This window comes from Psammomys obesus, unplaced genomic scaffold, assembly GCF_907164565.1.
Source record: "Psammomys obesus unplaced genomic scaffold, mPsaObe1.curated_primary_1811, whole genome shotgun sequence".
Lineage (NCBI taxonomy): Eukaryota > Metazoa > Chordata > Mammalia > Rodentia > Muridae > Psammomys > Psammomys obesus.
In genome coordinates this window covers 2563717-2589300 of record NW_026591598.1, presented here as the reverse complement: position 1 = coordinate 2589300, position 25584 = coordinate 2563717, and the positions used below count along the sequence as shown (strand labels likewise).

Genomic DNA, 25584 nt, shown 5'->3' with positions numbered 1-25584 from the left:
GGTTGTCCTCGGAGGCTGGCAGTTCAGTTCTTGGGCAGCAGACAAAAGCAATGCTAGATCCAAAACTTGGAAGGGGCTGGTGTGAACATATGAGAGGACTCCACCCAGCTCACTTTAATTAGGAAAACAGCAGGGAGGAGTAAGAAGGATAAACATTGTTCTTTCTTCTAGGTCCACTGAAGGAAAATGTGACACCAAATTCTGTTCTTTGGAATTTCAAAATGTGTAGGGAATTCTTTGAACTCTATAATCAACTAACTGGAAGGTAATTTGAAATGTGGCTTGAACACATCCATTTGTGGTTTCAGGGTGGGGAGCATCACAGGAGGTATTTTGGAGTGCTTGTGTTTCTCCCTTAAAAAAATGTAGTGGGCATGAGAGATGTGCAGAATGCCTTTTTGTTACAGTTATCAGAGCAACAAGAGGGTGAGAATGGAATTGGTTACTTGAGTCACTGAGATGGTTCCTGGCAGAACTCCACATATCAAAACTAAAGAGAAACTCATGAACAGATAAAAAATAATACTTAAAGGAAAAGAGACCTTGTGCTTTATCTTCTTGCTTCTATCCCAACAAACACCAATGATAAAAAGAACAAAACTCTCGGAGGCTTCTTACTTGTTTTTGTTTTTGAAGAAGTGGACAATTAGATGTGTTTGGGGCGGGGGGCAGGTCCTCACTGTAGACCAGGATGGTCTCAAACTCACAGAGATGCCTGCTTCTGCTTTCTGAATGAGAGGACAGGTTAAAGACACATGCCATCACACCCTATGGAATATTTTCTAGAGGCTCTGTTTAAACTTTCAGGAAGTTTCTCTGTAGTATTTTAACACTTTAATTAAATAGAGTGTGACTAAAAGTGATAAGTAGTTTGAATCTGAACTTCAGTTTGCTAGATTGATCCATTTATTTATCTGAGCATTAATGAGAAGAGTAAAACAGTGGATAAGTATGTGGAGGAGTTAATTAGGAAAACACTGGCTTGATTGGCACCTGACTTGGTGAGGAAACAGGAAAGGAATTTCTGTCAGTGAAGGTTGTGATTCCATATCAAGATCATTCTTTATAATAGAATAACCACCCACCCTTAAGTCCAGAGCCAGAATTCCTCAGATTCTTCAACCAGAGGGGCCCTGGCATGCTAGAGAGTCTGTTATGATATCTGAACACTTGGTGAATGTATTTGGCCAGGAAGACTTGGTAGTGAAATTAATCCTGTCTTCTTTGGGGTTTCCCAGTTGTATTGCATAATTATAACACACTTAAAACTAGATTCCATGACTTGTGAAGTATCAGATCTGTGAGCAGATCTGCTCTCAGGATCACAGTGTGTCAGGGTAGAAAGGACTGTAAAGCTCATCCTGAATAAATTGCAAGATTTGTGAATGTTTCCTGAGATTGCTATACCAAGTGACTGCTTGAATTTCTGCTCACACTCCTTTGAGATCAAGAAAGTCACTCTTTTAGGGGATACCTTATTCTTTGAATAACTGAGAAAACCGATGGTTTGAAATCTGCCCTTGGATCTTGGTGTGCCAGTTTAAGGAGACATTCAGCACAAATTTTCTTCCTCCCACATTCCAGCTCCCCAGATGCTTAATGTTGATCATATTCCCAGAAACTTGCTCTGGATCAAGTATTCTTGATTCTTTTCCCTCTGTGTTCATAGAATAGTGTTCTAGCATCTTGCACTGTTAGACCAGGAGGTCACAGGATTCTAGATAGCTCCTTTGTTTTAAATTTAAGGACTAGGGTATCTAAAATAAAACAATACAATCTAGAACATTCCAGTACTCCCTTCTGTTTCCAGATGGAGTCTTTGTACTTGTGTGGGTAGGATTGATCAGCTTCTTTTGGAGTGAGAAATGAAGTGTAAAACATTTTGCCAAGCAAAGTTGTCTTTTACTTGTGTAATCTGATCATGGGCTTCAACCTCTACCTCTTTTTTTTTTTTTTTTTTCCCAAGGAGTTTCTGGCTCCTCAAACAAGTTTAAGGCTTAGCTCCAGGTTTCACTGCATCTATATTGATCACATGGGCCAACAGGAATTTGGACGTTTTAACTGACTTTCTTTTTCACCTTCATAAACGCAGAGGGACCATCACAAAAGGAGTCAAGTATTACACCTCCCAGAGATGCAAGCTGCCTCTGGCAGGCAGTCTTCTGAGTTGCTCTTCGTACTTTATTTAACAATTACAGGGTCACCAGGTAACTTTCCTAAAAACCAGAAAGTGGTGTTGCAGGATTCTTTTTTGAGACTTGAAATATGGACTCATGCTTTTTATTTAGCCTCAAGGAGGCTCAGGTTTCCTTGGTCGTGCACGGACATAAAAAAACAATTCAGGTGTTGGACATGGGCTGTTCCTGCTAGTGTCCCCACTACCCGTTCCCGCTCACCATTTTCCGGTCATTAAAACGGCTTATGTCTGGGCAGAGAAGTGTAGGTGGTGTAATGGGCCAAGATCTGACATACCTGAGAAGGGAAACTGTGCCTAGAGTTCATCCAATAACTTGGTTTCTGAGTCTAACTTAATTCCTTGGCATACCAAGAAAAAGACTGTTTAAGGCTAGCCTGTTCTTTGGTCAGCGCCAGAGGTGACATTGGAAAATACAGGGACGCCGTTGGTGGCAAATCTGGAGTCTGGGGTAGTGTAGACCGCCCACCCCAGCCCCTGCGTCTCTACCGGCAGCTGGGGCCCAGAGTGGCCCTAGCCACAACCGGCTGGCAGTGGGGGAGGCGGGGGCGCCCCTTCTGGGTTCGCCCTTGGGCTGGGCTCTGATCCCGCGGGTTGGGAAGAAGCGGGGGCGGAGGGGCCGGGCCAGCGCTAGGAGGGCGGGGCTTTCCTTTGTCAAGGGATTTGCCCGGCGTGTCCAGGACGGCTTCTCTCCACTCACCCTCTCCGGCAAGGACCCTACTCCGCCCGCGGGTGTGGAGGGAGCGAGCTAGGGGGGTGCGGGATGTGCTAGGGTCCCTCTTTCCAACCCCGGAAAGCCCCTCCCTCGGCGCCTCGGCCTCCAATCCTTGCCTCCGCCCCCTCCCCTCCCGACGGGGCTCCCTGTTGGCCCCGCCCCCGTCCTCTCCCTGGCTGTCTGCGCCGCGCGCTCCCGGGCTTCCTAGGGGGCTGCCCGGGCGGGGCAGTGGCTGTGGCGGTGCTGGAAGGGGGAGGAGAGCCGCCCGCCACCCGAGCAGTTCCAGCCAGCGGCGGGTGAGCGGGCCGGGCGGCGTGAGAGAGGCGGGCTCGCCCCCCTCGTGCGGCCGGAGCGGAGCCTTTTGTTCCCAGCCAGAAGTTTGCATGCCGGGACCGTGACAGCTGCGGGCGGGGAGGACGGCCGCAGGGCCAGCGGCGTGGTGGAGAAAAGAGGCGACTGCTTGTCATGCAGCCCACAACGGGGAGACTAGGGGCCAGAGACCTGCGGCGGCTGAGGAGGCGGCGCCCACAGGACACGGGACTTTCTGCTGCCGGAGGGACAAACTAACTTCCTGAGCACGAGACCCAAGGCCGGTGCTGCCGGGAGCCACCTGCAAGGCTGCGGTGAGGCGACCTGTCCCTCCGGGCGCGAAGCATGGCGCGGGTTTGCGGGCGGTGCTGAGTGAGTCCTTCCGACAGCCCCTTGGCCGCTGCCGCAGCCTGCCCGCCTTCTGAAAGGCCCAACGTGGGCCTCCAGTTGCCTTGTTTTGCGGCCACGGTATGGTGTTGGCTTGGAAGCCACAACAATGCCATGATGTTTTGGAGACAGGAAGCCCCAAGCTGGCCCCGAATGAAGGACTTCCTGTGTTTAAAGTTACAGGAATATCCGCTGACCAGCCCTGTTCAAATGCAAACACCCCAACCAGAGAGGACGAATGGCTAATTCAGACCAGCTGGACTCTTCAGGGCTGAACACAGGATAAAATGAAAGGAATTCTTAGGAGCTTGGACCATACTTGAAGTCGAGAGAGGGTGTGCCATTGTCATTAAAGGACATAATTGGTATAAATTTTCTGTTTCCAACTCAGTTTCGGTGAGAATTAAGTGAAACTAGATAATGAATAAGACTTGCCAATATCAAATGATTTTTTGCTGACTGAATTTGAAAGGGCAGTGCTCTATAGAGAAGTAAAACCAGAAGCCATACAAGTAATTATTTTATGCTTGTTGACTAAATAATACCATTTATCTGTCTGCAATTATGAGGCTGCTAGCCTGTGAGAAAAAACCTATTTGTCTTAGAGTTTCTCCCAAAATGGTTTCAACTTGGAACTTCCAGATCTTTCTGGAAGGCAGATGCAATTGGTGGTTTAGACTATAAACATGTAAGAGGATTTACAACTCATGTAGAATGTGTTTTGGGAGAACCTGTGGGGGGGGGAAAAAAACTTCTGAAAGATTGATGGTTCATCATTTTTGAAAAAGTATGGGTAAGCCACTTAGCAGGCCAGACTGTTTAAGGCGGAACCCCACCTGCCTGGGTAAAGGGGAAGATGAAGATGGCTATATAGAAGATTGCTATGTTCCACAGCGGTCTATATATGATACAATGAGGATAAATGAACAGATTGACCAGGGGTCAAAACTTAATCAAACATCAAAAAGCACCATGGAGAAGATGGAAGGAAGTACCATATCTAGCAATGGTACATTAGGAGCATCATCTAATGTTTTTGAATCTAGAGTGCCAGAAGGCAAAAAGCTGGATGAGAGGATAATATTTGATGCGTTAAAGCTAAGCAGTGACGTGCAGAAGTCAGTACCTGTGCCACCCAGACGTCGGCCAAACACAGAGCGCAAAGATAATGTTAACAGGAGATCATGGAAGTCCTTCATGCCACCCAACTTCCCAGAATTTGCAGAAAGGATGGAGGCTTCTCTCAGTGAAGTCTCAGAAGCTGGTGCTTCAAATCCTTCCTTGCAAGAAAAAAAGGAATCCAGTTCTGCATTAACAGAAAGTTCTAGTCACTTTGACCACAGGGAACATCAGTCTGAGTCCGTTACTTTGGAGCACATGTCCAAATCTGTAGATATTCCAGAAGTGCAAGATGTAAAAAACCTGCGCGACTGCCAAGACTTCAGATTCCAACAGCACAGTGAGAGCTCTCCCCATGAATTCCAGCCTCTAGAGTCAGAAACTGCAGCAGCAAGTGGTAACACAGATGAAATGCAGGAGCACAGATTCTCAAGTGCAACCTGGCCTAGGGCCACGAAAAGTTCTTGTAAGGGAGGCCTCAGTGAGAAGCAGCACCCCCTTGGGGATACTGCCTGCACTGTGGAACTTCCACCTCTCTCTCCTTGCCTGAGTGAAGAGCTGTTGGATCCAGAATTACATATGCTTATAACACCTAGCCTGAGAGAAAAAACAGAGTCTGAGTTAAAATTTGAGGAGGATGAGCGATGGATCATGATGGAGGCAGAGGAGGAGTGGGAGGAAGAGAAATTGTCGGAGAGAAGAGAGAGTCTTCTAGTTGTAAATGAGAAGATGAGCTTGGCAGATATTTTTGAAGAAAGAGAACAAGCAAACACAGTAGCAGTGGTAGAGGATGGATCCGATTGGTCATCTGTCTTGGGAACTTCTGACCACCTAGCTCTTGATGAGATGTGCTGCTCTGTTGACCTGCAGCCAACTAGGGATCAGCCTGCTTCTATTCCCAAGGGTACACCCCCTGACTCCACCTTTGTGCCCACAGGTGAAGGTGTTATCAGTGAGATGAAAAACAGAACTCAGGGGCTAGAGGGTCTGACTTCGGGGTTCCAGTGCCCTGATGAAGCAGAGCAGCTCTCTGACACAGATTCTGTGCAAATGTTTCTGGAACTTGAGAAGGAATGTTTATGTGAAGAAGGAGTAACTTCTTCAGCTGAGCTGCTGAGTCAGGTCTCTTCTGAAGGGCTGGCCCCATCCCAGGATGCAGAAGAGTCACTTTTAATTCGTCGTTTGCCAGGAGCAGCCTTAGAACAGGAGCAGCATGTGGGTCTTGTAAGTGTGAGGATACAGGACCCGGACACTGGATTAGATGGTGAATATTGTAATGCCCTGGACTCTCCTCAGGTGCCTAAAGCTGTGGAACTTGGTATTCCCCCTGATAACAGGAGGGACACCTCTACTGTTAGCAAGGAGTGTGAAAAAGTGCCTTTTAGCCCCAAGATTGGTGGGGAATTTACATTTCTGGCTGATCTAGAGCCACTTGGAAAACCAGACACAGGGGGATTGTTGAACTCTAATCCCAGAGCTTCTTGTGAAGAAAAACTACCAGTCTTTATTGCTTCTGAGCTAGCCAAAGAAAATGGCAATTTGTCCCAGGTAGGCTGCAGTCAGACTAAGGGGAATGTAGAGGTTTATATGGAAAGGATCCCTCTCAATTTTGCTTTTAATTCTGAACAAGATGTTACCTCAGGACCTGAAGTAGAGGTGTTATCATCTGATTCAAATTTATTAACAGATGAAATTCAGTTAGAAAGTGGAAAAGGACCTATAATTAGCCAAGAAGATAACAATCTGACATCATTGGGAAATGTAGACCCTTGTGAATTACCCACAGAGAAGGTTTGTGGTGAGGATGCTAAAACAAAAGAGCTGGATTGTCGCACAAAGGTTTTAGGGAATGGAGTTCCAGTTCATTTTCTTAGAGACTTCCAGAGGTCTCCAGAGGCAGAGGTTCTGAGTCTGCACCTGTTAGCTGGAGGACTGAGACACAATAGAGCAGGAGCAGAAACTGGGAATGATGGAGAACCTGAGCTGAATATGGCTTCATCACAGGAAGGGGAGACAGGAATGAGAGAGTTAGATTCAACCCTGAATATCTTTCCAGAGGAACAAATCACCAAAGCCCATAACACTGTACCAGGTTTAGAGGAATGGCTATCCAGCCAACAGCAGCCTGCCCCAGCTGCTAAAATACCCATGGTAGAAGATGTCCCAGATGCTGTAGTACCCATGCCAGGAGAGGATATCCCAGCTGTGGCAGTGCCTGCCCTGGAGGGGCCTGCTGCCAAAGCCTCTGCCTCAGAGGGAGCTGTTGTAGCTACTCCAACAGTGTCCTTTCCAGAGGAGGATATCCCAGTTGCTTTAGTGGTTGTCTTAGAGGAGGATGTTATGGCTGCTGCAGTTTCAGCCCCAAAACAAGCTGCCACTCCAGCTGGTGCAGTGCCTATCACAGATGAGGATGTTACCTCAGAGGAGCCTGACACTCAAGCTGCTGCGGTGTTCCTCCCAGAGGAGCGTGCCACACCAACTCCTGCAGGGCCCAGCTCAGAGGAGCCTGATACTCAGACAGTTAGAGTGTTTACTGCAGAGGAGTCTAGCACCACGCCTCCTGCAGGGCCCACACCAGAGGAGTCAGCTGCCCCAGCTCTTGAAGAACCCACCCCAGAGAAGCCTGATACCCAGGTGGTTACTGTGTACATCCCAGAATGGTCTGCCATTCCAGCTACGGCAGTGCCTGCTATGGAGGAAATTTTCTCTCCTGGTGGACCCTTTCCAGAAGGAACTGCCCACACTGATTCAGTGCCCATTGCAGAAGAAATTCCTGTTCTTGAGGAGGCTTCCTCCCCTGGAATATGGATCAAGGAAGGCCTTGATTCTTCAGCATTTGGAGTAAAAGAGGTGCCTGGCACAGTGCTACATGGGAAAGTGCCTCTGGCTGCAACTGATGGATTAAATTCACATGAGGTAATTGCTGCTCATTTCATTGGCAGGAACGGCCTCGAGAGTAAAGTGAGAATTGCACTTGGTGATAATGAGTAATGACATAGGTACTCCTTTCTTTTGTTGGTTCTGTGCCCCTGGGCTTGCAATTTCTAGATTTTTCTATTGCATTTAGAGGGAAAATGTATCTTAATTTTCTCTGGTATAAAATGTTATTCATTTTTTTACTTACATATATTGGAGGTCAAAGTAACACATTTGTAAATAGTCATTGGCTTACTTTTTAAAAAAGATTATTAGCAGGAAAGTGTGGTTCCCCTTTTGAGAAAATACAGCCAGGCTGTTTCCGAAAATCAAGAGAGTTCATGTTTATTAGTGACGTACAGTTAAGCTGAGTTACACTGAGCTGAGTGAAACCTGCATACTTCAGACTACTCTAGGAAGATTAGGTGTTCTGAGTCTTCTCTTAGATTCCCTACTTTGTAAGGCAGAACCCCAAGAGAGGATTGTAAGAAGAAACTAACAGTGCTTTTACAGTATCACATATGAGATTTCTGTCATTGACCATCTTCTCCCTTCATCCTGTAAATAGATTTGCAGAAATAGTGGAAGCAGGTGAAAGCAATGTAAAAATACAAGTGCTGTTGTGTGTGGTATTTTTGGTTTGGTTTGCTTTGGTTTGGTTTGGTGTGCTTTGGGTGGGTTTTTTGTTTGTTTGTTTGTTTGTTTGTTTGTTTGTTTTGGTTGGTTTGGGTTTTGGTTTTTTCAAGACAGTGTTTCACTGTGTAGTTCTGGCTGTCCTGGCGCTTTCTCTGTAGATCAGGCTGTCCTCTACCTCTCAAGTGCTGGGATTAAAAAATGTGCACTGCCACCCCTTTCCCCCCATGGCCAAATGTATGTTTCTTAAAGCCAGAGGCATAGCATACTTAGGGAAAACTCAGTACAGCAATTATAGTCATATGTAAAATTGCTCTTTAAGTCACTTTCCTCTTGTAGACTTTTGTTTCTGAGTCTATGAAAGGGAGCATGTGCTAGGCTATCCTCCTGGGTCTTTTATCTTTGTGGTATGTGTTTTGTTTGGTTTTGCTACAAAGTCTCACTGTGTAGTCCAGGCTGATTCTAAATCCTCCTGCTTCAGCCTCCTAAGTGTTAGGATTGCAGGCTTGACTGAGTACACCCAGCCTCTAAAATTCTTAGACAACAGAATGTGGAAATGAATAATTGAAGAAGCGTTCCACTTTCTAAAGCCCATCTGCTTTAAGTAACTGAGTGAGGCGGTTGTTTGGGTTTAACCCATTCCCAGGTCCCAGAAAGTACCTTCCTCACAGGAGCCACTCACAATTAATGAACAGTGAATATCAACTTTATGTAGTATCAGTGGGTACTAAATAAGGTTTGTTCTCTTATCTACCTCACTGCAAAACCTTCCATAACAACCTGAACCTGTTAGAATACCAATTAGACACACAACAAATAATTTTTATTATGTCCCTTAAGCTACCAGCTTTGCTACAAACCCTCCTGCTTAGCTGAGTGATGGTAGTTTCCTTTTGGCCTCAACAGTTATATCATAATGTAGCTTTCTGTCAAGTTAGAATTTGTTACCTTTTGGGTTGATGGGTCATGGTTTTGGGTTTTATGGAATGTGGGATTGATAATTGAAATTGCAGTCACCTCTCAAGTTAGAATAGTAGGTCAGTGACAGAACAATTCCTTGTGCTTGCACTCATCAAATATGAAATACTTCTGGTATGTAGCCTACAGCAGCAATCAGTGAAAACGGATTAAATGTATAAAGAGCCAATTTGATCTCGTAGAGATTCAGAGAAATCCCCAGTACTGGTCTCTGGGATATGTGATCTCCAAGGATCCCTCCATGTCTAGGAGATCCTCATTTTATAAAGTATTGCCTGATAAAATGACAGGAGAAGGAAATGGTACCATCCCATCCTCCCCTCACCTCAAAGTTGTCATTCTTTCAAGTGGAGTTACTTGAGGCAGAGTGTCACTGTGTCATCCTGGTTAGCCTAAAATTTACTATTTAGACCAGGCTAATCACAGAGATCTCTCTGCGTCTGCCTTTGAGATTAAAGTTCTGGGATTAAAGGTATGCAGCACTACACCCTGCTATTTTGACTATATTTATGGAATCCAGGAGTGATAATGTATGGTCACAATTTGAGCATTTGGGTCACTAGGGTGAACTGGAAGATATTTAGGGCTAGCCTGGGCTACCTAATATGGTGTAGTCTGAGCTATAAGTGAAGATGGGGAGGAGAGACACTACTGAAATAATTACTAGTTGGATTTTTAAAGAAGTTTTTCAGAGCTAGACATGTCTGATTGGTAGAATATTTGCCTGGTATACACAGTCCTTGGTCCATCTGCGCACTGCAGGAAGTGAAAAAGTATTTTTTCAAGGTTGTATAAATTCCAGTTTTTACATTTTTAGAGAGGTGTTTGTTTTTTTATATTTGGGTCTCGAGACAGGGTGCCATCCTGGCTAGCATGGAGTTTACTATGTAAGTCCATTCGGGCCTCAGGCTTATAGCAATCCTCCTGCCTCTGCTTCTTAAGTTCTGACATAGGTGTGAATCCTCATCCCTAGCTTTTAGGGAGGTTTAGAGGCAAAGGAACTTACTGTTTCTGTATAGAGATACTTAGAACTCAACAAGCGATCATAACCTGGAATTTGATTTAGAGTGAAATGCTTCAGAGCTTGGTGTTTATGTATGTACAAAGGCACGTGGCTAAAAATACAAACTTTCTGTTCTTTTTTAATATATAAACTTCATAATAGGCACTAACAAGAGCTTGGTTAGAAGAAGCAAAATGTCAGTTGATTTGTTATTTCTGTATTGTGATCTCAAGCTACCGAGAGTGGGCCCCAGTTACTAAAACAAACCCTACCCATAGGTTTCCTCAATCTCATTTACAGTCAAAAATTCAGAGGAAGAGACAGCAGCCTTTCATACAAAGTAGGGTTTCCATAAAATTAAAATTGGCCAAAGAAGTCTTTTTAAGCAAAAATTAGGGAGCATCACAACACCAATTCAGTGTGTGAATGTCCAGCTGATAGGCAGATCTGTCATGAGTTTGTTTGCTTTCCCTTAAGCAATTTCTATACAAGGAGTCATTCATTCAAGAAATAAATAATTACTGAGTATCAGCTTTGTGCCAGATCCTAGCCTCTTGCAGTGAATAGAACTGGCATGGTGCCTGCCCTTGTAGGCCTTACAGTAGCATGTGGGAGGCAAACATGAAGCACAAAAATGGCTCTTGTAAATATATAATTATAAACTCAGACAAAAGGGATTTGAAGACAATTGGATAGAATCAAGAAATACTTTGGAAGTAGAATTAAGACCTGTTCATGGATTTTGTTCAAAGTGTGTCATTTATCTCAAATGATGTGGATTCTGGTTTATACAGCTAAGTACAAACTGGACAGTAGTAAGTTGTTTTTTTTTTTTTTTCAGGAACAAATGTTAGGGTTTGGTTTAGGAAGGAATGAATTTGAAGAGATGGGAAAGTGAGGTGCTCTTTCATTGAAACCATTAGGTTCAAGTTACCTGTACGTAGTTTGTATATAAATAGACAGCAAGAAAGCAGTTGGATGTGTGGATTTGAAGCTTAGAAGAAAGATTTAAGTTGAGAACCATTTATCAGAGTTAATAATTAAAGTGATAGATTAAATTGCCCAGTAAGGGCATTTAAAGAAAGGGAGCCAGGTGGTGATGACTCATGCCTTTAAATCCCAGCACTTGGGAGGCAGAAATAGGTAGATCTCTGAGTTTGAGGCCAGCCTGGTCTACAGAGTGAATTTCAGGAGAGCCAAGGCTACACAGATAAACCCTGTCTCGAAAAAAAAAAAAAAAAAAAAGAAAAGAAAAAGGGAGATAGCCAGGCATAGTGATATACACATACTCAGTAGGCTAAGACAGTAGGGTCATGAATTTCAGGCTAGCCTGAGCTATATAGTAAACCTTGTCATAGACACATAGATTTTTTTTTTTTCCAAGATAGGGTTTCTCTGTGTATCCTTGGCTGTCCTGGACTAGCTTTATAGACCAGGATGGCCTCAAACTCACAGAGATCCACCTACCTCTGCCTCCCCGAGTGCTTGGTCTATAGGTGTGTGCCACCGTGCCTGGTATCATAGATAAAAAATTTAAGGAAACTTTTGGACTAACAGCCTCCATTTGGAGATAAACAAGAAAAGAAAGAGAACAAAACCACCAAAAAAGGATTCAAATGGAAAATACAGTACCACCAAAAAGTAACTACAGCCATCATCAGTAACCACAAACACAAAAATAAAAACAAACCTTTAAAAAATAGCTTGAATGTATTTGATTTGAGTAAAGGCCCTTTAGTGTTGACTTGATACCTTCCCTCTCTGTCTTGTTGCCTTTCTTCTGTCCCTTGATTTCTAATCCCCACCATTATCAATAAATTTCAAAGCCTAATGTCCTCATAATATCCTTCATCTGTCCCTGTCCTCACTCCTCTTGGATTTTCTTCAAATTGAAGTCTTTAATATACCAGAATAGAGCTACGTGTTACTTGTGGGGATTTTTCTGGGAGCTGTATTTTGTTGAAGCTGAATTTTGTAGTGTTGTCTGACAAAATACAGTACAATCAAGGTTTAATATAAAGTGAAGTGTACTAGTGATTTCCCTCAGGACCTTTTTCAGTTTTTGCTAGGCTTTTCCCTTCCTGCTAACTGATTTATTCAACCATAGGTGTTCCTTTGGAATTAGATTCCCAACTATAGTGTGTGATCTGTCATCTGTTGTAGAATAAAATTAGTCTGACTTAAGCATTCAGTCCTCTTTTACTTTTATTTTGTCCTTGTCTGTTTTCATCTTCTGTCATCTTTTGTATTTAATAGACAAATCTGCCATGCTGAATCTGAAGGAACTTTGTATAGAAAAGAATTGGGGGTGAGGGGATATAGACAGACTGGTAAACATGGCTAATTTTATGTTCTAGTCATTAAGAGAAGCCAGTTCTTCGGGATAAGTATTTATGTCATTCTTTCCCTTAAGACCATAAGTTTGGCAAATGTGTGAAAACTAAAGGTTTGGCATTTCTTCATTTTGTTTTTGAGATAGGGTCTCATATACCCCAGATAGGCCTCAAATTCTATATGTAACTGATGATGATCATGAACTTCTTACCTTTCTGCCTCTACCTGAGTGCTGAGATTATAGGCTTGGTGGCTTACACCCAGTTTTCAAAAGTACTATTTTTTGTTCTGACTGTTGAATGTAGAAATATCTGTATTGTAACTGTAGTAGAGAAAAAGAAGCATATTGCTTACCACACTTATTCTGCTGGGGACGGTTATTGTTGTTTGTTTTATGATGGATGTGATCCCTGGTATCATCTTTTTAAAGTATTTTATATACCTATGCCTTAGTCAGTACATGTGTCAGAGTTGTAGGCACATTTTCTTTTGCAGACAAGGGATTACTGTTTCAAGATGATTGGTTGTATGTGGTCTGTGGCCCTGAAACAGAATGAAGTTAAATGGCCACAGGGGATTAAGCTGTGAGCTTTGCATTTTTCACACTGTTGATCTGTTTTGACTGATTGATTGAGTTACTCACTCTAGCCAGAAAAACACGTTGCCTGATGTCAGTGATCAAATGTCTATTCTCCACAGTATTATTCCAAGATCTTAAGTACTTGTAATTTGGTAGCATTCTTCCCTTTCAGTATTCAAGTACATTGCATTTATTTTATAATATTTTAAGGCTTATACTTCACTAGCTTTTAGCATTAAAAATTAAGCAGCTGATTTGAAAGAAGAAACTGAGTCATTACGTTAAATACCTAGATAGTGCTATAACTGGTCCTGGGTGTATGTTACACATGAGGATACATAATATATGTAACTGAACCATAAACTCATCCATCTCCTTTGTACCTCACTGTTCTGATGCGCGCATTTCCTCTTTGTTCCTCACCCTCCTTCGTTAAGTTATAAATCTCCGAAGAATGACCAGATCCTGTGGTATAGAAAGTTTATCAAAAAGAAAGAAAAAGAAAGTTAACGTCCTTTAGAATAAATCTGCTTTGCTTTGCAATTATCCAGATGTTTCAGAAAGAACAAGTGGATCCTCTTCAAGTGAAATTGCAGCAAGTGAATGGACTGGGCCAGGGATTAATTCAAAGTGCAGGAAAAAATTGTGATGTGCAAGGTTTAGAACATGACATGGAAGAGATCAATACTCGGTGGAATACACTGAATAAAAAGGTGAGTGGTGAGCAAGTATCACTTGGGCTGGGACTGGAAGGGGCAAAAAGAGACATTTAAAATCTGAGGTTTCCCTTGCAACTAAACGCTAACAAAATTTAGTCATTGCCATCTATAAGTACTGAAATGGTGAGTATTTAAAGAACTGTTCATACATACTGCTCTCCCCCTTCTTGTAACTGAGCTCTCCATATCTGTGACACAGGTTGCACAAAGAATTGCACAACTACAGGAGGCTTTGTTACATTGTGGGAAATTTCAAGATGCCTTAGAGCCTTTGCTCAGCTGGTTGGCAGACACTGAGGAGCTCATAGCCAATCAGAAGCCTCCATCTGCTGAGTATAAAGTGGTGAAAGCACAGATCCAAGAACAGAAGGTAAGTGGGAATGTGGAGACAGCGAACTGAAGCGGGCACAGTGGCAGACAACACATTTGCTTATTGCTTAAGAGGCAGTCTGAAGTTTCAGTAGAACTCCATTTTGTCCTCCTGAAAAGAAAGGTGGAACTTATTTTCATTGCTTTACTCTGGTCTTTGTTAGACTAAACAAGTTACACACTTGCTCATGTGTCATGTTTTAATCAACAATATTTTAGAATAATGTTGTATGTCATGTATGAGTTGTCTGCATTTTTAATGTTAGCATGTTAATTATAGATAATAATAGGTTTCATTGTGACATTTTTATTCATATACATAATATTTTTTTACATTCACCCTCCATTACCATCTCTTTCCCTGTTCTAATCATCCTCTTCTTCCCACCTAGCCCTACTTCTACTTTGTGTGTGTGAGAGAGACTATTGAGTATCACTAAAATTGTTCACAGGAATATGGATACCTTGCCAGTGGCTATACTGCTAAAGAAAAAAAAAAATCTTTCTTTCTCCCATCTAATGTTAACTGTAATCAAATCTTTAGGAAAGGGTGAAGATCCCTGAGCCCCTTCCCACTCTGTAACACAGTGTTACGGGGTTACTCTTAATGTGGATGTTGTACATATAATCACAGCTGCTGAGAACTGTTAGTGAAACAGTGTGTCAGGTCTGGAAGTCAGCAATATACACATAAACACTACCTCCCCCAACTCTTACACTATTTCCACACTCTCTTCTCCGGTATTTCCTGAGCCTGGGGAGAGGGAGCCGGATAAACGGCTTGGAACTCAACAGTCTTTTAGTCAGGGTCTCACATAGGCCAGGCTGGTCTGGAACATTATGTTGCTGAGGATGGCACTGAATTTCTGATTCTTCTGCCTCCACCTCCCAGGTGCTGGGATCACAGGTATAAACCTCACCTGGTTGATGTGATACTGTAAGCACTGTTCCAGCTGAGCTCTCTATGTCTCCAATATTCTGTTTATAGTGTTAATTTAATTTCTATTTCAGTGCAGTTTTGTTTTTACTTTTTTTTTTTTAATTTTATGCCGGGCATGGTGCCATATGCCTTCAAAACCAGCTCTTGGGAGGCTGAGGCAAGAGGATTTTTTTAGAGTTTTAGGCTAACCTTGACTACATGTTTCAAAATAACCAGGTACAATGAAGGTACACCAATGGGAAAAACTTTTTTGAAAATCATGTTTATCTCAAATGAAATTTTGTCTCTTTTCTACTTTCAGTGAGATATAACAAATGATATTCTATATATTTACAACATACAAGATGATGTTTTGATATATGTGTATAATACAATGTGGAATGACTACCTTAAGCTAAATCAACATACCTTTCATTTCAGATCCTAATGATTTTTCTGTGTGCTTTTGTTTTTTTCTGTGTTTGTTTTCTGAGACTCTGTGGCTGATCTGGAGTTTCCTATGTGGACCAGGCTGGCCTTGAACTCATAGAGTCCCTCTAAGGACTGGTGTACACTGCCACTTTTGGCTTATGTATTGTTCCCTAATTAAAAAAAAAAAAAAATTTACCTGTCAGTAACACAGTGATGGCAATCGTACTATTTAAAAACTGAAGTGAGTGATCACATATTTTTTGGGTCAAGAATGCATTGTTCAGTTAAGCTTCAGATTCTTTATGATGAGTTGTTTGGTTTTATTGTATTTTATTTTTCTTCAAAATAGGTTCTCACTGTGTGAATCAGGGCTCAAACTCACAGAGATCCACCTGCGTCTGTTTACCCAGTGCTAGGGTTAAATGTGTGTGGCGCTACACCCAGCTCTTGGTTTGTTTTTAAATGACCCTTTGTTGTTACTTTTTCCTTTCTCTTTCTCTTTCTCTTTCTCTTTATGCCACAGCTGCTCCAGCGACTCTTAGATGATCGAAAGGCTACAGTGGATATGCTTCAGGCAGAAGGAGGCAGGATAGCTCAGTCAGCTGAGCTGGCTGATAGAGAGAAAATCACTGGGCAGCTGGAGAGTCTTGAGAGTAGATGGACTGAACTCCTCAACAAGGCAGCAGCCAGGTAAGGCGTGTGAGGCTCGGTCAGAGGAGTGCTCTGTGTTTGCTTTACAGTTGAAGGTGTCCAGTGGCTTTTACTGATGGGTGATGAGTGTTTAGAGATAATACATATATTACTCTCAGGAACTGAGCTCTAGTTGCTCATAAATTCTGAAGTCAGCGATGCTTGATGTGAGAGGTGGCTGATGTCCCAAATAATGGACGCAGTCTCCTTGTCATCTAGCCAGTATTCAGTCTGAGTTCTTGAGACAGGTTTTTTTTGTTGTTATTTTTTTATTTTACATATATAAACAGTGCTTTAATATTTGGAATTGAAACTTGATGTGTATTTTTTCTGGTAATTTATACTGATATTTGTTGTTTTTTGCATCCTCGAGGTAGTCTGTGATGGTGTTAGATATATAGACATTCAAGAGATAGATAGGTATTTTCTGTCTCAAAGAAGTAAATTAATTAAATAGGCTGCCAGGTGTAACTTGGATAAAGTAGATGTTAAGTAAAGCTTTACTGAAATACATCACACAATCCCAACACTTTTTATTTTAATTTATTTTATTTATTTTGTTGATACCAGGGATTGAACCTAGGATTTCATGCATCCTGGTCAAGAGTTCTACTACTGAGCTACATGCCCCAGCAGTACCAGGCCTTTTAAAATAGCTATCATTCCGTCTGTTCTTAGTGTCTAAACCCAGCATTATGGCCTTTCTTTACTAAATTGGTGCTTATATGGGTCTGTTGGTTATTTCCAGGTGTTTTATGTATTGCAGCTTCTTCTCCCGTTTATAGTTTACAGTATATTTAAAACCCAAGCTTAATGTGGATATTATATAAGACTTAAGATTCCAAATGACCTGGAGAGAGAGAGAGAGAGAGAGAGAGAGAGAGAGAGAGAGAGAGTGAGAGTGTGTGTGTGTCTTTGGTTTGAAATTGCCAGAAACCTAATTGGATTTTTGAAACTGGGGGGAAGGGAAAGGACAGACAGACTTCTAGCTCTTAGGAGTAAACTACTTTCATTTTCAAATATTCTTTTAACTCAAATGCAGAGATAGCAAGGAGAGAATAAGACATGAAGACAGTTGATTTGGGGTGCTTTTAAGTTGTATTTATTGTGGCCCTATGTTCAGGTGGTACGCATGCTACATTTCCTTTCTGTTATGTGTCAAGATTGTCTAAGGGAGAGTGCTAAAAGATCTCTTTCCATCCTGAGCCTGCTACTACTCATGAGGTGACTGGAGAAATCTTTGTTTAAGCCATCAGGATTAGCATTCTCTGTTTTAATCATGGGATAAATATCCTACCCACCTTAGGGTCAACAGAAAATAATGCTGTGAAAACTTTTAAAACTGTGAAGTAATGCTACCCAGTCACGTGTGTTTTGCTCACTATGAGAACTTAAACCATGCCTAGTAAAGACTGCTCTTCTACTGAATTTCATACTACATGATTCGTAATGTGACTTTCTGCCTGAGCAACTTGTTCTGTGTATTTGTGTAGGCAAAAACAGCTGGAAGATATCTTGGTTCTGGCCAAACAATTCCATGAGACAGCTGAGCCTATTTCTGACTTCTTATCTGTCACAGAGAAAAAGCTTGCTAACTCAGAACCTGTTGGCACTCAGACTGCCAAAATACATCAGCAGATCACTCGTCACAAGGTACGAAAGTGCTACAATAGGTGGAACACAGAGCTGGAGGCAAAACTGGAAAAACTGCAGCATTTTCTAGAAGATGTTTTATGGAGTTGTTAGTTTAAGATAAGGTCAAATTACCAGTTGGAAAAGTTATGTTGGGTTGGAGTGAAAGTAGGCATTGACTAAGAGGCTAACATCAAAGGGGAGAAAAACAGTTTATGTGCCATTTTTTATATTGTTTTTGCCATGCAACAGGTGAATTTTTATTTTAATTTGTTCTGTTATTTGTTATTCATTGTTTCATGTTTGCTTTTCATTTACTTTTTTGTTACTCATTTTTTCCATCTGGATTCCAGGCTCTAGAGGAAGAAATAGAAAACCATGCAACAGATGTGCACCAGGCAGTTAAAATTGGGCAGTCCCTCTCCTCCCTGACATGTCCTGCAGAACAGGGTATCATGTCAGAAAAGCTAGACTCATTGCAGGCCCGATACAGTGAGATTCAAGACCGGTGCTGTCGGAAGGCATCCCTGCTTGAGCAGGCACTGTTCAACGCTAGACTGTTTGGGGAGGATGAGGTGGAGGTGCTCAATTGGCTGGCTGAGGTTGAGGACAAACTCAGTACAGTGTTCGTAAAGGATTACAGACAGGATGTCCTGCAGAAACAGCATGCCGACCACCTGGTATTTGTGTTTTCATTCTTACAGTTATGTTACTGAATTATTTTGTCATTTTGATATGTGTTTCTTTTCATTTCTTTTTCTTTTACTTTCTCTTTCCCACTCCATTCCAAGCACTTCAGCTTTATTGTATGCATAGTGTATTTATGCATAAAGTACATAATTGAATTGTTGCCAAGTACTAATTCTTTTGGATACATCCATGAGAAACCTTGTAGTTTAACAAGCTGAGCTAATGACTCTAGAAGATTATACAGGCTAGAGTCAGGGCCCATCTCAATCGCAGTTTGTGGTTTATATCACTGGGTGTGTAGGTCAGGTCCTCATTGAGCAGATGAGACATATTGTAGCAAAACCACGGATATCTAAATGGTATCCATAACTCATTATGTAGTTGTAACTTATTTCTGAAATTTCAAGGATTTTGTGTCATCTTATAAAATAAGCCTGTTTAGTCTTTTCTTAATTATTATTTTTTAAATTATGTTTCATAGTTTTGGAATTAATGCTACGTGTGTGTGTGTGTGTGTGTGTGTGTGTGTGTGTGTGTGTGTGTGCGCGCGCACGCGAATGTCAGTGCAGAGGCCAGAGGTGTCAGATCCAGATGAGGGTGAAGTTACAGGTGGATGTGAGCTACTTTACGGTGGTGGTGGGAATCGAACTCAGGTTCTCTGGAAAAGCAGTACATTCTCTTAACTGCTGAGCTTTCTTTCCAGTCAGGTTTCACTTTGCTTTTATGACATCTCTTTATTTTGGACATAATGGGCATTTTGCTCTATTTTATTTCTAACCTTGTCTTCAAGTTTGATACTGATTGATTGGTAAAGCTAACTTCATCCTAAATCTTTTCTCATCTAGCACAAAAAGAGAGCCAGCCTATAAAGCATTTCTTAATAGTCTAGAGTAATCAAATAGAATAACCAAAGAGATAAAAAAAGGGAATCAAATGTTTGATTTTTAAACTGAAGTGTATTATCACTCTCTAAACTTTGTCCTTTTAAAGCTCTCACATTTCTTCCCTTTGTTGTGCCATAGTTTTGGAATTAATGCTAGTCTTTCCTTTCAGGCTTTAAATGAAGAGATTATTAATAGAAAGAAAAATGTAGATCAAGCTATTAAAAATGGACAGGCTCTTCTAAAGCAAACTACAGGTACTTTGAAAAGTGTGCCTCTTAGCACCTCTTTGAGATTGTTTTATTTTATGTTTTGAGTGCTTTGTTTATATACATATTTGTGCACCACATGTGTACCTGGAGCCCTCAGAGGCCAGAAAAGGCATTGAGGTCCCCTGGAACTGGAGTTACAGGTTGTTGTAAATGAATATATGGTTCTGGGAAACAAATCCAGGTCCTCTGAGCCATATCACCAGCCCTACCTCTAAAAGTCATAAGGACCAGCCGGGCACACGTCTGTAATCCCAGCACTCTGGTAGGCATAAGCAGATGGATCTCTGTGAGTTCAAGGCTAGCCTGGTCTTCTATAAAGTGAGTCTAGGACAGCCAAGGCTACACAGAGAAACACTGTCTCGGGGGGGGGGGGGGGGAGATCATGAGGACCAGGATTGATCACTTCTCCTGGTGAATGAGAAACTTTATATTCACTGATTATATTGCTTTATGCTCCAGGGATTCTGATAACATGTTCATTTTCTGCTAAATCTTTTGAAAACTACAAGACTTAGTTGTCTTCTGTCTGGTTATAGGTGTCAATTTCTCCTGTTGCCCCATACATTGAATACCAGCATTGTCTGTACAGTTTTGGGACCATGTAGAAACACCTGCAGTTGGATTTAGAGCTTAATCTCAGAAGCAGTTCATGCATTTGAGAGTGTATTTCTAGTTTCTCTCAGCTTGGGGTATTGGGTGAAGTCAGCACATATCATGAGAATATTTGAAATTGAAGCTCTAATTTAAGCTAGGATTGGGGGCACCACCATCCCAAGAGCTCCTTTATGTGTACTGTGGCATGCTGTTCTTCACAGGTGAGGAGGTGCTGCTTATCCAGGAGAAGCTGGATGGGATAAAGACCCGCTACGCGGACATCACAGTCACCAGCTCTAAGGCCCTCAGAACTTTAGAACAAGCCCGGCAGCTGGCCACCAAGTTTCATTCTACATATGAGGAACTAACTGGGTGGCTGAGGGAGGTGGAGGAGGAGCTAGCAGCCAGTGGAGGACAGTCTCCCACAGGAGAGCAAATACCCCAGTTTCAGCAAAGACAGAAGGTAAGCCGTCATTTTACACTGTAACAGGAAAAGAGATGTCATCTTGGTCTGAATTGTGTCTCCTTGCCTTTACCTTATATCTAAACCAAATGTATTCCTGCTTTCTCTCTTTTTTACTCAAGACAATAAGATTTGACAAACATAATAAGACTGTAGTTTGAAAAAGAAAGAAGTCAGTTTCCAAGTCCCTAGGAGGTTTGCTTTCTGTGTCTGTTGTATAATTTGCTTCCACCACTCATTTTCTAAAAGGGGGCACTATTTGGAGATGGGAAGAAAACAAGTAAAGGAGCAAGGGACATGGATTAGGGCACTGGAAAAGGAAAGAACAAAATAAGTAAAAGAACTGCTTCATAGTTACTTCTGATTCTGCTGCAGGATCAAATGTAGTTTTTGATGCACAGAAATTCTGTGTGGTGCTTGTTTAGTTAAATGCCCCTAGTTAGAGCATTAAGAAATAAAGAGAGAGAGAAAGCACTGTTTGTTTTACCCATAGACAGTGTGGCTCAAATCTTGCAGACAGTTCCAAGCAGCTAAACCTAAAGTCATGTTTCAAAATGATTGAAGAATGTAAGGCAAGGAAAAAAGAGCTGAAGGAAGGAGGTCAGTGCCCTGCTGGGATGTGTGGCAGAGAGAGCGCTCTACACTGCACCGCTGCTCGTGTGCTTAATTTAGCAAGGTGTGGCCTGAAAACTTTTCTCTCGTTAGGAATTGAAGAAGGAGGTCATGGAGCACAGGCTGGTGTTGGACACAGTGAATGAAGTGAGCCATGCTCTTCTAGAGCTGGTGCCTTGGAGAGCCAGAGAAGGGCTGGATAAACTTGTATCTGATGCCAATGAGCAGTACAAACTGGTCAGTGACACTGTTGGACAAAGGGTGGATGAAATTGATGCTGCTATTCAGAGATCACAACAGGTAATGTTTATAATGCTGTGCGATAGTAGTGTTTTAGGCCTTGGGGTGCATGTGTGGGGTTAGGGTGCTGGAACCTACGTAAGTGCAGCCTCAGGAAGAAGAATAAGGAGATTAAAGTAAATAGAATAGACATACTTTAATAATGGGAAACATTTGGAAGAGGTTTGATCTAGATTTGGACCAAAATGCTCAACCCCTTGAACAGAGAAAAACTTACAGGAGTCCTATGTGAGGCTTTTTGCTTTTAAAGATTTTTCTTTTACTTTCATATGTCTGAGTGTTTTGTGTGCATATATGTCTGTGCACCATGTTTATACATGATACCAAAGAAGCCAGAAGAGGGCTTGGGATCAGATGGTTGCGAGCCACCTTGTGGGTCCCAGGAACCAAGCACAAGAGGAAAGAGGAGCTCTCAACCTCTGTACCATCTCTGTAGGCCTGTCTCCCCACCTCCTTAAGATCTCACTATGTAGCTCCACATTGAATTCTCAAAAATTCACAGAAATCCACCTGCTTCTTCCTCCTGAAAGTTGAAGTTAAAGGTGGGAAGTGCCACTGTTTTAGCATTAGATGGAAAAGGAAAAAAATATCAAGAACTATAATTACTTTAAGATACGCAAACCAAAATAGCACGGCCACCCAAAATAGAGTCTTTTCGTAAACACAGGTATCTTGTTTCTCCTTTTTTTTTTTTTTCCCCCTGCTTCTTGGGAGGAGGGTAATACTGGTTTTTCTCTGTAGCTAGAAATGTACTTTTTCCTCTTTTTTTTTTTTTTTTTTTTTTTTTTTTTTGAGATGGAATCTCCCTCGTAATGCAGACTGAGCTGGAAGTCAAGCTCCTCCTGCTTCATCTTCCTGAGGCATCCCTGTCACACCATCTCAGCCACATCCCCAATTTGTCTTTAGAATCATCCCTAATCAGTGCTAGCTATCTTTAGTTACAGTGTATTATGTTTGGGAAACACACATACCCTACACACATATACTTTGAAATAGTATGGTGTGGCCTGGTCTGTTCTTCAGCTCACATTCCTTGGACTCCTACTTCTTTTGCTTTCACATCCCAAGGGCTAGGATGTAGGTCTATTCCACCATGTCCAGCTCATTACTTTTCTCTTTAAACATAGGTTTAGCATGCCTAATCCAAACATGTAAAGTATTTCAAAATCCAGAGGATGCTCAGCCAGTATCAGTATGTTATCTATATAAATATTCTAAAATTCAGAGTATTTCTGTTCCTAAGCATTTCCGATAAAGGGAGCTAAACTAAATAGAGGTTAATGCAGTTTAGATTCTGTCAGCACTTATACAGAGAATGTTCTTAGTTTTTGTGAGTGAGTTTGGGGGTCCAGGTCCCATCCTTCATCTTAGCAAGTTCTTCCAAGTTAACATTACTCGGCTGTCTACTGCCATTTTCAATTTATATTTTAACACCTATATCTGGGCATGATGGCACACACCTGTAATTCTTAGGAGGCTAAGGCAGGAGGATTATCACAAGCTACTTGTGCTAATCAGAAGACTTTGTGTAGTGTGGGAATTGGAGAGTTGACAAAGAGTACCACTCCATTAAAACTTCTCTGGTTAGAAGCACACCTTAAAAGATTCCAACTGCTATTTCGAATGGATGACCAACCATCTGCTAAGTTTTATAACTTTTTTTGAAGGAGTTTAATTTTTCTACATTTTTGTTGTAATTTCATTTTCTTTTTTGAAATTTTTGTTACTATTGTGAGACAAGGTATACCTGTGTAGTACAAGCTGGCCTCAAACTTTCAGTCCTCCTGCCTCAGACTCCCAAGTGATAGAATTATTATAAGCATGCACTACCTCACAGCATGTACTACCACACCTGGCCTAAAGTATCATGTGTTTTTATTCCTGTTCTCCACCCCTGGGATTGAACCCACAGCTGCATGCATGTTCAGCAAGTGCTCTACCACTAGCTACAAAGCCCTCTACAGCTTGGTTTGTGATTCTTATGAAATTGTTCTCAGTTTTAGATTCACCATTTTTGGTACAACTGTATTTCTAAGAATCTAGGCCTTTCTGTGTTGGATAATTTACAGTTGCAAGAAAGAGACATTGGCTGTGTATAACTTGTTCATTTTTCTTTATTCTGTTAGTATGAGCAAGCTGCTGATGCAGAACTAGCTTGGGTTGCTGAAACAAAGCGAAAGCTGATGGCTCTTGGTCCAATTCGTCTAGAACAAGACCAGACTACTGCTCAGCTGCAGGTACAAAAGGTAAGTATAGAACAGCCCAAGTGTTGCCCATGTCCTGGCTGGGAGAGAGCTTGTGACTGTCTCTGATTGAGTAGACTGGCTTAATGAGATGGTGGTAGAAATCAATCTATAAATACCTGAGTTGGGTGAGGTAAATATATTTTGTTTGTTTTGTTTTGTTTTGTTTTGTTTTGTGGAAAAGGATAAGTAGACCTTTGACTCTGAGAAAGAATAGTTAGCAAGTTCCTGGATGTTTTTTAAGAGGGAAAAGGTTTTGTGAACAACTAAAATGATAAACATTGGAAAACAATTTAAAGGTAAGCATTGATGATAGGTAAAAGTTAAACTTCAAGGATACTTTTTATGTATTTTTAAAGCTAGGAATTTCCTTTGTTGTATCTGACATTTCACTAGTACAGGTGCAAGGCAGGGCCCTTTCACTTTTTGACTTAATTGTAGTTCACTTTTCAAAGGCTTTCTCCATTGACATCATTCGACACAAAGATTCAATGGATGAACTCTTCAGTCACCGTGGTGAAATCTTCAGCACATGTGGAGAGGAGCAGAAGGCTATATTGCAGGTGAATTACAGTCATTATTCATGCTGCTGTTCTTAGTAAATAGGAGGTAAAACTATAATGTTTCAAAAATAATTTTTTTCCTGCTGGAGTTTTTGATTACTGATGGTTAAGACAGGGCATGGTGGCACATGCCTATAATCCCTGCACTTGAGAGAGCGAGGCAAGAGAATCTCAAATTCTAGGCCAGTCTAAGTTGTATTTGACTTTATTTCCAAAGAACCACTCCAGGTGCGAGGTAAGCGCCACTTTCTCGGAAAAAGATTACTTGAGCTATTCCTTCCAAGCACCTGAAGAGTAAATGCAGGATTTGGAAACTTTCTTTTAAATCTGCAATTTGCAGCATCAATTCTCTTCTGTTTTGTTAGGATAATATTGTCTCATTGTTGTGTCCTTCTGCTAGGCTTTTGTTTTGCTGTTATTTTTATTTATTTGATTTTTGGAACTGAGTCCTGGTTGGCCTGGAACTCACAGAAATGTCCTGGCTCTGCCTCATCACCATCATGTCTAGCCCTAGAAGATTATTTTTAGTATGTCTTTCATGTGCTTTTTAACTATATTCATACTTTTCAAATTCTAGAAATAATGCATATATATGATAGTTAAATTTGTATTAAATATAAAAAATTAAAAATCACCTTCATTAGTCTAATGTTTGTTAATTTTATGTGTTTCTTTCTTTCTTTCTTTCTTTCTTTTTACTGTTTTGGCTCATAGGAGAAAACTGAGTGCCTGATACAGCAATATGAAGCTGTTAGCCTGCTTAACTCAGAGCGTTATGCTCGCCTAGAGCGGGCACAGGTCTTAGTGAACCAGTTTTGGGAAACGTTTGAAGAGCTCAGCCCCTGGGCTGAGGAAACACTGGCATTAATAGCACAACTGCCTCCTCCAGCTGTTGATCATGAGCAACTCAGACAACAGCAGGAAGAGATGAGGGTAAGGAGCATGCTGCTTATATCTCAGTGAAAATGGGCTATGTCATTTACTGAAAACTTATAAGACATACGGGTGGGTGTTATTTATAAAGTTAATTCCTAGTC

At 41.6% G+C, this 25584-nt stretch overlaps 1 protein-coding gene across 5 annotated transcripts in view; it reads left to right on the top strand.

Annotated features, from left to right (window-relative positions):
• Positions 1–25584, top strand: part of Macf1 (microtubule actin crosslinking factor 1) — a 327638-nt gene that overhangs the window by 264889 nt on the left and 37165 nt on the right. For all 5 annotated transcript variants that reach the window (XM_055610796.1, XM_055610794.1, XM_055610795.1 and 2 more), the window contains 11 exons: positions 13720–13881; positions 14087–14257; positions 16131–16297; positions 17791–17950; positions 18283–18609; positions 19673–19757; positions 20588–20829; positions 21535–21741; positions 23868–23987; positions 24440–24547; positions 25262–25480. In XM_055610796.1, coding sequence (XP_055466771.1) covers positions 13720–13881; positions 14087–14257; positions 16131–16297; positions 17791–17950; positions 18283–18609; positions 19673–19757; positions 20588–20829; positions 21535–21741; positions 23868–23987; positions 24440–24547; positions 25262–25480 — 1968 coding nt within the window. The remainder of the gene's footprint in view (positions 1–13719; positions 13882–14086; positions 14258–16130; positions 16298–17790; positions 17951–18282; positions 18610–19672; positions 19758–20587; positions 20830–21534; positions 21742–23867; positions 23988–24439; positions 24548–25261; positions 25481–25584) is intronic.